Source organism: Electrophorus electricus, chromosome 4 (assembly GCF_041902795.1).
Source record: "Electrophorus electricus isolate QZ-2024a chromosome 4, ASM4190279v1, whole genome shotgun sequence".
In the NCBI taxonomy this organism is placed as follows: domain Eukaryota; kingdom Metazoa; phylum Chordata; class Actinopteri; order Gymnotiformes; family Gymnotidae; genus Electrophorus; species Electrophorus electricus.
In genome coordinates this window covers 30,695,001-30,712,500 of record NC_137500.1, presented here as the reverse complement: position 1 = coordinate 30,712,500, position 17,500 = coordinate 30,695,001, and the positions used below count along the sequence as shown (strand labels likewise).

General features: G+C 48.3%; 1 protein-coding gene across 8 annotated transcripts in view; it reads right to left on the bottom strand.

The window, feature by feature from the left end:
- Positions 1-17,500, bottom strand: part of erbb4b (erb-b2 receptor tyrosine kinase 4b) — a 240,489-nt gene that overhangs the window by 61,114 nt on the left and 161,875 nt on the right. For all 8 annotated transcript variants that reach the window (XR_014123368.1, XM_035520991.2, XM_081713214.1 and 5 more), the window contains 5 exons: positions 16,362-16,475; positions 15,396-15,522; positions 13,740-13,813; positions 5,155-5,245; positions 1,471-1,670 (listed from right to left, as the gene is read on the bottom strand). Coding sequence is in view for 7 of the 8 variants with exons in the window: in XM_035520991.2 (XP_035376884.1) it covers positions 1,471-1,670; positions 5,155-5,245; positions 13,740-13,813; positions 15,396-15,522; positions 16,362-16,475 (606 nt within the window). In the remaining variant the exon portion in view is untranslated. The remainder of the gene's footprint in view (positions 1-1,470; positions 1,671-5,154; positions 5,246-13,739; positions 13,814-15,395; positions 15,523-16,361; positions 16,476-17,500) is intronic.

Sequence of the window (17,500 nt, the reverse complement as noted above, 5' to 3'; positions counted from 1 at the left end):
GATTTCCACCAACATGGCAGCACCTGTCTTCTGGAACTTCAGCTGGCAGGCGGTCAGGACAGAGGATGCTGTGGTGGGTGTGGCCCAGTTCTGTAGCCCGACCCGCCTACCACACCACACCCCAGGTAGGGGCTCCTAGACCCCCAGGAAGCAGGCTCGGCCCCCGACACTCAGCCCAAGAAGGAAAGGCGAAAAACAAAAGAAGCTGATTTGTGGAGGAGTGGATGATGTTGTAATTTGGGGCCCTGTAGGTAACCAAGCTGGCTGAAGTCTGACGGGTGGAGAGTTGGGGTTGCAGGAGGTGCAGCTGGTGTAGCAACACTGCATGGCAGGCAGATCAAAGATGGCAACATCAAAGTCCTGGCTACGGCGGGAAACCTGCTGTTCGGGTAGCTTATGCATCCCGAAGTCGGCGCGGGTCAGAGTCTAGGGATCTGCGGAGACGCCGGAGGGGAGAGTGCGTCTCCGTGGCGCTGCAGCCCAGAGAATCTAACGATCATCTTTGCATCATAACATGCCGCAAGATGAAAGGAAAAGAAGAGAGAAATGGGGGAAAAAAATCTTTTCAAAAAGTCATAACTGTCATTCAGCTATGAGATGAGGAGCGCTCACGAATTCTGTCAGGTGATTACAGCCTCCGCCAGAGAAGAGGAGCATGTGTGAACTCTCTCACCAGAGAAGAGGCGCGCGTGTGAGCTCTCACCAGAGAAGAGGAGCGCGTGTGAACTCTCTCACCAGAGAAGAGGAGTGCGTGTGAACTCTCTCACCAGAGAAGAGGAGCGCGTGTGAACTCTCTCACCAGAGAAGAGGAGCGCGTGTGAACTCTCACCAGAGAAGAGGAGCACGTGTGAACTCTCTCACCAGAGGAGTGCGTGTGAACTCTCACCAGAGAAGAGGAGAACGTGTCAACTCTCTCACCATAGAAGAGGAGCACGTGTGAACTCTCTCACCAGAGAAAAGGAGCACGTGTGAACTCTCTCACCAGAGCAGAGGAGCACGTGTGAACTCTCTAGTGATTACAGCCTCCACCAGAGACCTCAGAAATGTCAAACGCTGTTCCAGGTGGTCCCTGCAATTAATTTCGCTCCATAGTTCAGAGAATGACTCGACATTTTCAGGGAGCGGCTAATTGGAACAGGCGCCCGGGTTTTTCTATGCTCTTAGCTCGAGGCTACGTTTCACTGTTTCAAGTTTAGCACTTTAGCGAAGCTCGCCGCGTGTCCAGCTACCGGCCGGCTCGGCCGGGGACGAGGCCGCTGTCCGATAACGGCACCCCCCCGCAGGCGGATGGGTGACCTCGTGGCCTCCTCACTGCCTGGCCTTCTGGGTTGTTGGGGGTGCTCCAGCTCTGGCTAGGCCCAGCCGTTGCACTGGTCCAGGTTGAGTGTGTAGAGAAGATTGCCTGTGTGTGTGTGTGTGTGTGTGTGTGTGTGTGTGTGTGTGTGTGTGTGCGCGCGCGTGGCAACTCACTGCATTCCTTGGGCTCTCGGTTGTTGCGGATCAGGGCTTTCTGGGCGGGGATGCGGAACAGGCTGGTCCAGTTGATGGTGTTGTAGTAGCACAGCTGAGTGTTGTTGGACACATAGACGTTCCCAGCGCTGATCTCGCGCAGGGACTGCAGCTGCAGAGATGAAAGGCCCTGCTGCTTCAGGACCAGCAGGGAGATACCACTGCGGTGGGGGCATAAGAAACAGGTGAGAAATGAGAAATGGGCAGATACCAAGAGAAAGACAAAGTGATTAAAGAATAGAAAGGAAAGCGTGAACAGAAAAGCCCATGAAGTGATGGATGATTGACAGGTAAGTGGTCTGAATCTGCCCCTCAGGGTAGCTAGCATTGCTCCTCGTCCAGCGTTGAGGAGCACTGCCTTTAGATGTTCTAATATCACGTTTTGCACGCTGGTGAAGCTGAAGGAGGTTTTAATCACAGGCAGGCGTGCTGAATAGCACATCAAAGGGGCTTTGAGACAGAGCAGAGCATCAACACAGCTCTGCGCATACACCCATCCACCCAGTGCTTGCTTGCTTGCTTGCTTGCTCTCTCTCTCTCTCTCTCTCAGAACACCAGTGGTGTTATGCATTCCTCTTCTGTATCATGTGACAGTCAATAATTGCTACGATGGTAGAACTGAGTGAATGACCCACGGGCCTGTTTAAGCAGACACCCTGTCTGTAGCACTCTCTCTCTCTCTCTCTCTCTCTCTCTCTCATTTTTTGCTTCTCGCTCGTTTTCTCTCTCTCATTGTCTTTGTTTTTGTTTTTTTAGCATTTGGCCTTTCACAGACAGAGCAGCAGGAATGTCAACACAGCAGAGCTCAGCTCCCAATATCCTGTTAGAAATGAGGGCATCCACACCTATGACCCCAAACTACTACTGAAGACTGGCATCTCCTGAACGCAAAGCCTCTCTCCCTGCTCTGACCAGGATGGCAGCCTGCAAGGTCATCCTATTCCTCCTTATCATAGGTCAAAAGGTCGCCTGCTCCCCTGATCCTGGGTCAAAAGGCCCCCGGGTCGTTTTATCTCTGCAGAACTTCAGCCGCAGAGTTAGAGGCTGACGGAGCACGGTCACACTAATGCAAGCCATGCCTAAATATTATCAGGCAGTAGAAGCAACAGTCAGTGAGACAAGGAAAACATCACAGATCATGATTGCAGACAGACAGAACACAAAGAGAGGGAGACCAAGAGAGACACAGGGAGGGTTGGACAGAGAGACACACAGAGACGGTTAGACAGAGGGAGTCAGGCAGGGTTAGACAGAGAGACACACAGAGAGGGTTAGACAGAGGGAGTCAGGGAGGGTTAGACAGAGAGACACACAGAGAGGGTTAGACAGAGGGAGTCAGGGAGGGTTAGACAGAGACACACAGAGAGGGTTAGACAGAGAGACAGAGAGGGTTAGACAGAGAGACAGGGAGGGTTAGACAGAGAGTCAGGGAGGGTTAGACAGAGAGACACACAGAGAGGGTTAGACAGAGGGAGTCAGGGAGGGTTAGACAGAGACACACAGAGAGGGTTAGACAGAGAGACAGAGAGGGTTAGACAGAGAGACAGGGAGGGTTAGACAGAGAGACAGGGAGGGTTAGACAGAGAGAGACACAGGGAGGGTTAGACAGAGGGAGTCAGGGAGGGTTAGACAGAGACACACAGAGAGGGTTAGACAGAGAGACAGAGAGGGTTAGACAGAGAGACAGAGAGGGTTAGACAGAGAGAGACAGGGAGGGTTGGACAGAGAGAGACAGGGAGGGCTGGACAGAGAGACAGAGAGGGTTAGACAGAGAGAGACACAGGGAGGGTTAGAGAGACACAGGGAGGATTAGAGAGACACAGGGAGTGTTAGAGAGAGAGAGACACATGGAGGTTTAGACAGGGAGAGAGACACGGAGGCAGACAAACAGAACGATAGTGACAGAGAGAGAACTCAGCTGTAGATGGAGTGTCAGCGACAGAGAGAGAAAAGGAGAGAGAGAGAAAGAGAGAGAGAGAGAGGGACTGTGGGAGGGAGAGAGAGAAAGAGAGGGAGAGGGGGGAGGGAGAGAGAGAGAGAGAGAGGGGGAGGGAGGTAGAGAGAGAGAGAGAGAGAGAGGGAGGGAGAGAGAGAGAGAGAGAGAGACCTCATCTGTAGATGGAGTGATGAATTTAAAAATTTTTTTTACAGTCTAACAGAGATCGTATTTCCCCTTCAGTAAAACCTCCACAAATAAAGCGTGGCGAAGAGTCAGCACGCATTTTGGCATAAAAAAGAATCAGAGAAATATGTAACTCCAGTTAAGAGAGGTAAGGTACATATTTGGCTATGTATTGATAATAATATTATGAACAGTGAAAATAATATCTAGGAAATGTCTGGAAAATGTATGTTGAATCATTATGTAAAAATCCAGAAGGTAACGGTTTCACCCTTGCACAGAAACACCTAAACTAGAGAAATGAGAAGAATCAGTGAAGATCAAACAAACCCAATGAGAAAATAGCCCAACTCAACCCTCGACACTCAACTCGCTACACTCAACCCTCGACACTCAACCCGCTACACTCAACCCTCGACACTCAACCCGCGACACTCAACCCTCGACACTCAACCTGCTACACTCAACCTGCTACATTCAGCCCACTACACAACCCACAACACTCAACTTGTTACACTCAACCCTCGACACTCAACTCTCTAGAGTGAAAGAAATTGAAGACAATAACAAAGCTAATTATATCCTGCACTAGAAAAATTTAATTATATATGAGAATAAATCAAAAATATTATGAACTGCTTAATCTGAATTTGAAATACAAATTACCTCATCAAAATTAAAGACAACAAATAACAGCAGACCTTGTCTAAATCCAGAATCTGGCCACTGAAACAGGAAGGCACAGACAAACCAGCTGGACAGAAAGGACAGAATTTACACTCACTGCCTGTCAGGAGAGACTGAAACTGGGAGTCACTTCGCTCCTTCATGTCCAAATCACAAACCCATCAGAGAATGAAATCCTTTCTGCAGAGAATTATTAACAAACCCCCCACCTTCCCCACACTGACTGATAAAGAAAAACTGAAACTATTACTGGGGGAAAACACAGAAAGTGTATTTTTAGCAGGGCAATATATACAAAACTGCTAGAAAATCTGAGAAAACACTAAAAAAGAGTCACAATTAGTCACAATTAATTCAACTGTTTGTTATCGTTATTGTTTACGTCACTGCATTCCATTTTGGTTCAGACATTGATGTCTGATGTTCTACAATTTTTGTTGGTGTTGTTATTTTATTTTATTTTATTTATTCATTTTCTATCTTCCATAAAAACTCAATTTGTATATTAATAATACATCTACATATGGAGTGACTCAAAGTGAGAGAGAGAGACCTTGTCTGTAGAGTGATGAAGAAAGAGAGAAAGAGAGAGATCTCATCTGTAGATGGAGTGACAGAGAGAAAGAGAGAGAGAAATAGAGAGACCATCAGCAGATGGAGTGACAGAGAGAGACCTCATCAGAAGATGGAATGTTGTAGAGAGAGAGAGAGAGAGACCTCATCTGTAGATGGAGTGATGGGGAGTGAAAGAGAGAGAGAGAGAGAGAGAGAGAGAGAGAGAGAGAGAGAGAGAGAGAGAGAGAGACATCATCGGTAGATGGAGTGATGGAGAGTACCTGTAGAGAGACCGGCCACCGATGGTTGCCAAGCTGGAGAACACACTCAGGTCTGTCATGTTTTCTGGCCATGACTGAATGTTCAGGTATCCTGAAAAAGAGACATGAATGTTGATGAGGGGTCCAAGCACTTGTCTTCAAGAGAAGCCCCCGCATGCAGCTTAAATGACAAACACCAACCGACAGCACGTGTGTCTCCATTTTAATATCTACTACGACGAAGAATCCAAATTTTGTTGATAAGTGCGACATTATAGCAGGGCACATTGTATCCCTGATCAGAGACTTATGCAGGTCAAGCAATTTACAAACACACTGGTGGTGCAATTAAAATAGAAAAATAATGACCAATAACCGTTTAAAGAGAGACTGAGGCTTCTGCTATGAGCTCACCTGTGCAGTTACATTTTTTATGCGTTTTGGTAACCTTCCCAATTTTCTGGTACTTGCCCCTGTTTTTTAAAGTGGGATGGCAGAATGAAAATATAATGCTCTCGACACAGACCACTGAGATATTTAAATAATTGATCTGACTGTTGAATATTTAATAGAATAAGAATGGAGTGGTGGCTAAAAGAACAAACAGGATGGAGAGATGAGATGACATAAGGGAGGGAGGGAGGGAGGGAGGGAGGAGAGAGTGAAAACAAAAGAGAAAGAGGGAGGCAAAAAAGAGTGAACACACCATCAGGGCATGAGACACAGCCTACTCAGACACGTCGTAGTACTAATGGAGAAGGCGACAATGAGGAGAAATTCAGTTACACAGTCACTGTTTCACTCAAACCCACATGGAGTGTGTATGTCCGTGCGGTGAGTGTGTATGACCGTGCGGTGAGTGTGTATGACCGTGCGGTGAGTGTGTATGACCGTGCGGTGAGTGTGTATGTGCGGTGAGTGTGTATGACCGTGCGGTGAGTGTGTATGACCGTGCGGTGAGTGTGTATGTCTGTGCGGTGAGTGTGTATGACCGTGCGGTGAGTGTGTATGACCGTGCGGTGAGTGTGTATGACCGTGCGGTGAGTGTGTATGACCGTGCGGTGAGTGTGTATGTGCGGTGAGTGTGTATGACCGTGCGGTGAGTGTGTATGACCGTGCGGTGAGTGTGTATGTGCGGTGAGTGTGTATGACCGTGTGGTGAGTGTGTATGACCGTGTGCTGAGTGTGTATGACCGTGCGGTGAGTGTGTATGACCGTGCGGTGAGTGTGTATGACCGTGTGCTGAGTGTGTATGACCGTGCGGTGAGTGTGTATGACCGTGTGCTGAGTGTGTATGTGCGGTGAGTGTGTATGACCGTGCGGTGAGTGTGTATGACCGTGTGCTGAGTGTGTATGACCGTGCGGTGAGTGTGTATGACCGTGTGCTGAGTGTGTATGTGCGGTGAGTGTGTATGACCGTGCGGTGAGTGTGTATGACCGTGTGCTGAGTGTGTATATGCGGTGAGTGTGTATGACCGTGCGGTGAGTGTGTATGTGCGGTGAGTGTGTATGACCGTGCGGTGAGTGTGTATGACCGTGCGGTGAGTGTGTATGTGCGGTGAGTGTGTATGACCGTGTGGTGAGTGTGTATGACCGTGCGGTGAGTGTGTATGACCGTGCGGTGAGTGTGTATGACCATGTGCTGAGTGTGTATGACCGTGTGCTGAGTGTGTATGACCGTGTGCTGAGTGTGTATGTGTGGTGAGTGTGTATGACTGTGTGCTGAGTGTGTATGACCGTGCGGTGAGTGTGTATGACCGTGTGCTGAGTGTGTATGACCGTGTGCTGAGTGTGTATGACCGTGTGCTGAGTGTGTATGTGCGGTGAGTGTGTATGACCGTGTGCTGAGTGTGTATGTGTGGTGAGTGTGTATGACCGTGTGGTGAGTGTGTATGACTGTGTGGTGAGTGTGTATGACCGTGTGGTGAGTGTGTATGTCTGTGTGGTGAGTGTGTGTGTCCAGTAAGTGTGTATGTCCGTGTGGTGAGTGTGTATGTGCGGTGAGTGTGTATGACCGTGCGGTGAGTGTGTATGACTGTGTGGTGAGTGTGTATGTCCATGTGGTGAGTGTGTATGTCTGTGTGGTGAGTGTGTGTGTCCAGTAAGTGTGTATGTCCATGTGCTGAGTGTGTATGACTGTGTGCTGAGTGTGTATGACCGTGCGGTGAGTGTGTATGACCGTGTGCTGAGTGTGTATGACCGTGTGCTGAGTGTGTATGACCGTGTGCTGAGTGTGTATGTGTGCTGAGTGTGTATGACCGTGTGGTGAGTGTGTATGTCTGTGTGGTGAGTGTGTGTGTCCAGTAAGTGTGTATGTCCGTGTGGTGAGTGTGTATGTGCGGTGAGTGTGTATGACCGTGTGGTGAGTGTGTATGACTGTGTGGTGAGTGTGTATGACCGTGTGGTGAGTGTGTATGTCTGTGTGGTGAGTGTGTGTGTCCAGTAAGTGTGTATGTCCATGTGGTGAGTGTGTATGTGTGGTGAGTGTGTATGTCCAGTAAGTGTGTATGTCCATGTGGTGAGTGTGTATGTGTGGTGAGTGTGTATGACCGTGTGCTGAGTGTGTATGTGTGGTGAGTGTGTATGACCGTGCGGTGAGTGTGTATGACCGTGTGCTGAGTGTGTATGACCGTGTGCTGAGTGTGTATGACCGTGTGCTGAGTGTGTATGACCGTGTGCTGAGTGTGTATGTGTGGTGAGTGTGTATGACCGTGTGGTGAGTGTGTATGACCGTGCGGTGAGTGTGTATGACTGTGTGGTGAGTGTGTATGTCCATGTGGTGAGTGTGTATGTCTGTGTGGTGAGTGTGTGTGTCCAGTAAGTGTGTATGTCCGTGTGCTGAGTGTGTATGTGTGGTGAGTGTGTATGACCGTGTGGTGAGTGTGTATGACTGTGTGGTGAGTGTGTATGACTGTGTGGTGAGTGTGTGTGTCCAGTAAGTGTGTATGTCCGTGTGGTGAGTGTGTATGTCCGTGTGGTGAGTGTGTAGAATCTACATCATAAAGAATCAACAGTCCGATTCAAATACCAGAAGAGCAAACACAAACAATCCAGGCAGAATATCCAACAAAGGGGCAGAAATACAATATGGGAAAAACAAAGTCAAGGTATGGTACACAGTAATCCAATCAAGAAACAACGCTCGGTATGCTTTCAGAAAACTTACGGCAATACTTCACAGTGAGGGGTAGTTCTCAAGAGTCTTATATACACTGATACTAATGATGTACAGGTGAGTTCAATACTCTGGTGATGCTGATCTGATTGGTGGAGATGTTGCCATGGAGAAGAACGGGTTGCTGGGTGTTGTAGTCTGCTAGGGGATCTGGCGTTATAACAGTACCCTCCCCCAAAGAGTCCGGAACGGCTGAGGCATGAGGATGGCCGCGATGACCTCTTGTCAGCACTGAGGAATCTGGCCTATTACAAGTTCCCTCCGTCAGGATGTGGTGGGGATGCCTGCGAGGACGAGGAGCAGGTCTTTCAGGGTTTCTAGAGTGAAAGTCCGATAGTAGACCGGGCTCCTCATCGCGAGGAACCCAGCTCTGCTCCTCAGGACTGAACCCTTCCCAGTCCATCAAGCATTGTACCGAACCTCCCCTCCTCCTGGAATCCAGAATGCGGTGTACTGCGTATATCGGAGTGCCATCATAGTTTATGGGTTGTGGAGGGGTATCCTCCAGGGAGACCTCATCCAAAGAACCTGAAACAACAGGCTTGAGGAGAGAGACATGGAAGGACCTTGAAACACAGAAATGTGCAGGTAAGTTCAATTGATAGCTCACCTCGTTAACCTGTTTACAGATCGTGAAGGGACCTATATACTTGGGACCCAGCTTTTGGCAGGAGCCTGGCTTGCGGAAATCCCGCGTGGAAAGCCAAACTCGGTCACCTGGTTGGTAGTTAGGGGTCACCCCTCTGTGTCTGTCAGCCATTTCTTTATAATGTCGTATTGCCTGCTCAATGCATTGGTGAGTCTCCTCCCACACCTTCTCACTACGTTGCATCCAATCATCCAACTCTGGGATATCAGCGGTTACAGGAGTCCATGGAGCCATAGGACGTTGATAGCCTAGAATACACTCAAGCGGGGTTAATCCCGAGCTAGTGAGTGAATTCTGCACCATCTCCGCCCAAGGTAAGAACTCGGACCAGTCCGAAGGATTGTTCATACAAAAACATCTCAGAAAATTCCTGAAAGTTCCTGATTTGAACGTTTGCACTGTCTGTTAGATTGCAGATGATACCTAGATGTGAGGCTAACGGTTACCCCAATGCGTTCCAGAAACGCTGACCAGACTCGAGATGTGAATTGTGGACCCCTATCTGATAATATGTCCTCGGGAATGCCAAATATGTGGAATACCTGGGTGAATAACATCTCAGCTGTCTGGAAGGCGTTGGGTAGGCCTGGGAAGGCAATGAATCTTACCCCTCTGGAAAATCTGTCCATGACCATAAGTACAGTAGTGTTTCCTTCAGAACATGGAAGATCTGTGATGAAATCCAGTGCGATGTAAGACCAAGGTCTTTCAGGCATGTGAAGCGGCAGGAGTTTTCCTGCAGCTCTGGCTGCAGGCGCAACAAGACGACACATGGCTCCCACTAGTACCAGTTAGCCAGGAGCTGACATGTACGTGTCTCCCCAGGATGACCTGTAGCGAGGGAGGAATGGGCCCAGGCTAGCCAGATTCAGGTACATAGGGTTTGTCACTCAGACATTCTATTGGGGTGACCATTCCTCGAGTGACCTGTTCTATTCCTTCATCAATCCCCCATCTGATGGACGTCAGGTGAATCCAGGTAGGTAATATGGTTTCCTTCTCCTCTGTTCTTTTCTCATTCTCCCTCTTGATGGACATGGGAAAGTGCATCTGCTTTAGCATTGCGATTTCCTGGACGATACATAATTTTTAAGTTAAACCTGGAAAAGAACAAGGACCAACGCGCTTGGCGGGGGTTCAGTTGTCTTGCCATATGCATATACTCTAGGTTCCTATGATCTGTGATTACTAGAAAAGGATGATTAGCCCCCTCTAGCCAATGTCTCTATTCCTCCAAGGCCAACTTTTATGGCCAACAGTTTGCGCTCTTCAATGCCATAATTTTGTTCTTCGGGAGATAATTTCCTTGAAAAATATGCTGTAGTTTCTCCCCGTTATGTCGTTGAGAAGAGACGGTTCCAATAGCAATGTTGGAAGCATCAGCTTCTGCTATAAATGGGATGGTAGGGTCCAGATGTCTCAGGATGGGAGGCGTCGTGAACGCCTCCTTTACTCTGTTGAAAGCACTCTCAGCCATTTGAGTTCAATTAAGATGTTTAGAAGATCCTTTGAGGAGAGCTGTGAGAGGAGCCGCTATACTACTGAAATTTCTGATGAAACGTTGATAAAAATTTGCGAAAGTACTGGCCAATGCAGGAGTCAGTACTGGCCAATGCAGGAGTCAGTACTGGCCAACGCAGGAGTCAGTACTGGCCAATGCAGGAGTCAGTACTGGCCAACGCAGGAGTCAGTACTGGCCAATGCAGGAGTCAGTACTGGCCAATGCAGGAGTCAGTACTGGCCAATGCAGGATAGCTTCTATTTTCTTGTCATGCATAGTCACTCCCCCATGACTTATTCATACCCCAGAAATGTGGTAGTGGTTGGATGAAATTCACATTTCTCCCCTTTCACATACAATCCATTATCCAGGAGAATTTTCAATACAGATCTAACATGTTGAATGTGTCTGAAGTTCTGGTGAGTAAATAAGGATATCATCTATATATGCGTTAACATACCTCGCTATGACTGCTCGAAGAACATCGCTCATGAAAGCCTGGAACACAGATGTTGAGACCGAATGGCGTCACCTTGTATTCATAGTGTCCTTTGGTGATGATGAAGGCAGTCTTCCTCTCAACTCCCTTCTTGATCCTCATAAGGTTATAAGCACTACGAAAGTCTAATTTCGTGAAGAATTTTGCCTCTCCTGCAAACCTGCTACACGTGCTACTACAGACATGATTGACCAATGAGACAACAGGCGTGTACTCTGAATCTGTCCGGATGGGAAAAGGTGTGGAAAAAACCTAAATCCTTTTCCAAGAGGGCCAGTGTTTAAAGTAGCACATGCACTTTGACAGTTCTCAGTACTTTTCATGCTGCACGGACTGAGTGAGGGAGCAGGGGAACCCAGACGTTACGTCTCACGGTACCATTCGGGACCAAGTCCGTTTTTCCACGCAGTATTCGGGTCCATGAATAGTGGCGCAACGAGCCAAAATTCTCAAATACTTCCACCTCTTTCCTCATACTAGGAAGTGTTCTTATTGGCCGGGAGAATGACCTTGATGAAGTTCTTGGCTCTGCCCAAGCCCAAAGATGGGACACTATGGCAGAAGAAATCGGTTTGGTTTTCTTTCTTAACAACTCTTCCTATTGGACTTACATGAGTCCCAGCAGCTCATTTGCATGTTCATAAATAGTCTAGAATTTGCATATAGCTCACAATTTACACTGATCCTTCTGCACTCACTTTTTACATGGAGTTTATCAATTTGATTTTTTCCATGCATTTGACTAACTTGCATATATCTTTTTGCTGAGAAAGTTCAAATTTGAGTGAACTTTAACATGCCTTCGAGTCAGTTCTTGGCTTCTGTCAGAGAGAAAAAGATAAAAAATTCCTGAATACTTTGAGATGTTGAATTTTGTTACAAAAAACCCTGGAATTCTAATTTCAGAAAATTTGTTTTAGCGACCGCAAATCTGCAGGGCGGTAGATCTCCAGGCCCGGGGGCAGGCATCCCTGTTTAAATGAAGCCCCGTCTGCGGGGACGAGAATGTGGTCACATGACTTCACCATCCCGCCACGTTCACGCTTCCGCTTTGCATATGCAGCATTTTTCTCCAAACAGGCCACGGAAAATATTCACAAAGGCGTGGAATTATAGCATTGCTCTTATGATGCTTAATAAACAACAACAACAACAACAAACAAATCTGTTCCTCCAGTCCCATCTGGGCAACAGTGAAATGACTCCTCCTGTCAGTCAAGCTATTGTCCTCCTTTATCACCGTCATGCTGGAAATCGTCACTGTAATGGTGCGTCACACCGACCCACGAGATCTTACCGTCCCGATCACTTTTAATCCCGTTTAAAAAAGTGTGATGCGTACAAGAAAAATAACACACCTAATCCTGGCCCTGTTTACACCTAAATACTTGGTAAACATAAGTGTGTCTCTTTAACTGAGCCTGGAAGTGTTCTGAGTGTGTTACTGGGACCCTGGGGGCTCGTGAAGGCAGATTACGGCGCTGTCTTCCTCTGTGATGTGTTGTTAGCATGGTGTCTGCTGACACTAATTGCCTTAATGACAAAATTGCAGCAATGGGAAGTCTCAATGTGTATATGCATGTGTGTGCATGTGTGTGTGTGTGTGTGTCTGCCTGTGTTTTTATCTGTTTACGTTATGCACAGAGGCGCGACTTCATCATCCTAATGGCACTAACGAGATCCCACTGAGAACCTGTCTGCTCTAGGCTAACAGCAGCACACACACACACACACACACACACACACAGATCTCAACATTACTACTCTAATATATCAGCATGGACAAGGTGTTGGGCTAAATGCGTGTGCAGAAGCTCTGTAATAAATCACACAAAACACAGAAAAATCCACCCATGAAAACTCAACACACGGAAAACCACTATGTGTTAGTCTATCTGTAACGCTACCTAGGAGAACCTGCCCAAGAAACACATTCAGGAAACCCCAGATGTGTGTAGTCTTTAGAACCTCTAATACATAGCACACGGCATGAATCAGCAAAGGTGTCTGTGCTAGCTTAGTAGCACAAGGTTAACAGACTCCAATAGTGAATGGAAAACGCCCGTACGCTGACATACGTAGGCGACCGGACCTGACCGGGCCGCTGACGCTCGCCTCACTGTCTGGGTGATCGCTGATCCCTAGCCCATGTGCCCGACCGAACCTGCGCCGTAATAACTCCGACTCCGAGATGAGCACGCATTAAAAGGGAAAGAGAGGAACTGGGGCTTTTTCCGCGAGACCCTCCGGGCCGCCACCTCAAAGTGCCGAATGTCAACAACCTCAAGCCAAGGTCGCGGAGCAGAAATGACACATCAGAGGAGAGGACACTGTTCTGTCAGTGAGCAAAGTTCTCGTGAGAGACGGGAGGACGTGCCTGCCTGCTTTCCCGGCTGTCGCCCGGCGGAGACCTGGGGGGCGAGACCGAGGGGGGAGGGGCCAGAGAAAGCCGTCTGCTGACCGACCTCAGCTGCTGTGTCTAAAGCTTCCATGCAACAGTGGGAATGATGAAGGGAGGTCAGCAGTGCCACGGGACTGGAGAGAGCGCGAGAGAGGGAGATAGAGCGGAGACTCTCTCTCCGTCTCCCGCTTCCTCAATCGCTACGTCTTTTTCCTCTTTTCCATCTCATGCAGTCTCCACCCATCCTCAGTCCAACAAGTCAAAGTTAGTCGCTACCGTTTTGTTATGTACATATAAATGAATGGTTCATTACATAAGGCTGAATATGCAGACCACATCGTTACAGTGCAACCCCTGTGTGAAGATCTGGGTGCGTCTTACCGGTGATCTCTCGAACGGTGCGGAAGACGTTGAGCTTCTCTGGGTCCAGGGCCTCGATGTGGTGGTACGCGTCCCTGGAAAAGACACGAAACGAGAGCTGTGAGCGCAGTCAACACAAAGCCTCCTTCGGTTCAGAGCACGACAAGAAAGCAGACGTGATTTAATCATCACTCTTGTGAGGTCACACGTGAAAGCGTGCATCAGGAGGCCTGGGGTAACGGGTTTTTTTTTTTTTAAAGTGAAGTCAGCATATGCGCGACGGACGCAGTTTGGGGCCAAGCCTTTGTTGTAGTTGCGCTCTTGGCCTCTAGGGGGCGCAAGATGTTTTTAGGATGTAAGAAAAGCAGAAACAGCAAGTGCCTGATAGGAAAGAATCTCCAGGTTATTTGTGGCCCTGTTCTCTCTCTGACTTATGTAAATACGTTAATGCGCTTCATACCTGCAGAGGACGTTTATCGTTATCGACTGTCATATGCTAACCTGTGCTAAGTGTTTGTCAACGCGAACTTTGTGCAGCTATGAGACTGCTAGCCTCGTTATCGATCTAATGTGACCGGCTGCTTTGTGTGTCCGTACAGAAGAGTTTATGTGTCTGAAGTTCTTATGACGTTCTTATGAAGTCATCTCTCTTTGTCTATGGCTTACGTTACTTACAAACGGCACCCAGTAGCAGGTCTTCCTCTGCCTACATCGTAAATATTGAGTCAGGTGACGATGGATTTTGTGTACATGTGAGTTTGTGTTATTTGGGAAAGTATCTGTTTGCCAGTGTAACAGGCTAGGCGTATAAGACGGTATCCCTGCTCCCTTCTTATTTCCAATAAAGTCTTCCATTATGTGTTTTGAAGTGTTTACACGTCACGTGGGCTCAGACTCTGATGTAGTGGGTCCAAAAATGGTTACAATTCCCTTTGTTGGCTGAGGCTAATTCTAGGTAGTGAAGCGTTAAGGGAAGAATGGGTCAGAGAGAGAGAGCGATAGAGAGAGAGAAGAAGCAAGAGAGACAAAGACAAAGAGAGTGAGAGAAAGTGTGTGTGTACAGTAAAGCCTGCCTGACTAACTGTCTCTTGGGAGACCGAGTGCTTGAGTCTCTCCATGTTAAAAGCAGCACAGCCACCCGAGGGGTCAGCTCCGGCTGGGAACGTGTCGGCACAGTTTTCCTGGCGCGCACACGCTCCGTCCCTGCGCCCGCTGCTTCCCCTGGGACACCCACTTCCCCTCCCAGCCAGGTGGCACCTGGCGTAAACGTGCGTGATAAGAGTCCGCGCACGTCGCTGGAGTGATGGCACCGCGTAGAGGCGGCGGGCAAGCAGACGTGGAGGTGACGCGGTGCTGAACTTTCCGCTGTAAACATCCATCCTTTACCGCTCTGTTCTATCTCCAACAGCCTGCCCCGGAGCGCTAACGACTCGGTGTGTTTTAATGGTGACAGAGCCGGAAGAGTGTATTCACAGCTAAGGTGATTTTAGTACGGATTAGTCACGCCACGGTGTTTTTCCAGCTTAGCGCTTGGTTGTCTAACGTGTTGCGTTGTAGGTCTAGAGGCACGACTGTTGTCTAAGCAGTGTTGGGATGCAGGATGGGGCGGAAGATGGTGCCGTGTGGGGAGCTGGTCCCTGGGGTCCGGCCCGCCTGTGCGGGACGGGGGGGCCTCACCCTTTGATTCCTGTGATAAGGAACACTAGGTTGCCGTTGATCTTGGTGCAGTTGATGAACCTGTCGATGTTGCTGGAGTCCACGGTCTGAGCAGACTGCAGACTGGCCGTGCCGATGCCGTCGCATGCTGCCAAACACACACACACACACACACACACACACACACGCAGACACGTCAGCAGAGATGCCCCAGCCCCCCGGGAAGCAGCAGTAGCCACATGCAGCGCCTTTAGGGCAACTTGGGCACAAAGGATTTAAGAACAGAAAAAACAAACAAAGCTATCTATACAAAGTTCCAGTCCTGAACGCCACGTATTCTCATTTACAAGTGGCATGAACCTGTGGGACTTCTCAGTGCCATATCCAGGAACGGCTACACGTTTATACCGGGCCGCTGATTCATTAGGGAAGCAGCTGGTATCTTTTACGAGCGTGGACGCCACGGAAGGCGACAGAATCCAATAAAGCATCCGGAAGCGTGTGCGGCGAAGATGGCGCGGTTCACGCTCTGCGGTGGGCATCCCAACACATGTCATGCTTTCCACAACATATTGCTCTTTAAGGCAAACAGATCTTCAGGGCTACAGCATTACCGCTCCTGGTTCCCGGGCCGGGCTGCGCTATTTTTTATCTCTGGTCAATGGAAGGGGGCTTGCAGACTTTTATGGTTGGCTGAAGAGATCTAACCATATTCCTTTGGGGCATATGGGCTATTACAATGAGTTTGGATGGTTAGGGGTACAAAGTTGAAGCTACCCACCTTTGGGGCACATTTTGGGCTGTTAGCATGACGTGGTACATTATCCTACATGCATGTCAGCCTATTCTTTGGGGGCTTGTTGTATATTATTAGCACGTGGCCGTGTAGAAAGCTATACGTGTATCAGAGTGACGCTCTGAGGCACGTTGCAGGTTAGTAGGAGCAGGGGCTATGCTGTAGAGGGCTGGCAGTGTGCGGGTGGGTACCTTTGGGGCAGATGTCCGTGCATGGTATACACATCTTTATCTTGTTCTCCTCCACTTCCATCTTGTTACTGGGGCACGCACGGACACATGAGCTGTGGTCCACCACGAAGTTATCTGCAGGACAAATACAGGAAGTGCAAATCACACACACACACACACACACATTTTGTAATGCGATGCGTTTTGTATCAAGCAGGAATATTAACAGTTAGTAAACAGTGCCATGTTTACATGTGTACATTACGTGTGTGTGTGTGTGTGTGTGTGTGTGTGTGTGTGTGTGTGTGTGTGTGTGTGTGTGTGTGTGTGTGGTATGCCATGACACCACGGAATGCTAAGATCAGAGAAAGATTTAGGAAGAGAGAAAGAGAAATACAGACAGGGATAAGAGACAAAAAATGAGAAAGAAACACAAAGAGAGAGAGAGAGAGAGAGAGAGAGAGAACACAAAAGCATGCTGACAAAGTACAGACTCAGTAAACACAGACTGGCCATCCAGACCATTTTTATTGGTATAGGACGCATATCTGCCAAAGAGCAGTGCTGCCCAATCAAAACTTGCTGATTAGAACGGCTCCGGCGCCTTCTGATAATACTTTGAAGGATTCTGGAATGTAAGTCTGTTAGAAAATCTGACCAATTAGATCGATGATTTTCAATAAGGGGGCGGGCCCATAGTTGTCTAACCCCTTCTCAGTGTTCTGAAGATGGCTACGCATATTCGTTATTCATAAAAAAAGAAGTTATTTTTATGCACATGCTAGTTCAGCTAGATAACTATGCTGACTGTGTACCTAATTGAAAAGGCTACCCATGTTCAAGGCTACCTTTCAATGAGAAACCCACAATAACAATTAAATCTTTGTCAGAAATGGAAAAGGTTATGTACGTACTTTCTGTAAGACAAACTCTGATAAGTATGACCGGCTAACAGCTAGCCCACAGCAGGTCAATATCCTGCAGCCTAGACCAGAACCTGACCGACGTCCTGTAACTTAGACCAAAACGTGGCCATTTCAGCAGCCTAGACTAGAATGTGGCAAACATCCTGCAGCTTAGACCAGAACGTGGCCGACATCCTGCAGCCTAGACCAGAACCTGACTGACATCCTGCAGCCTAGACCAGAACCTGACTGACA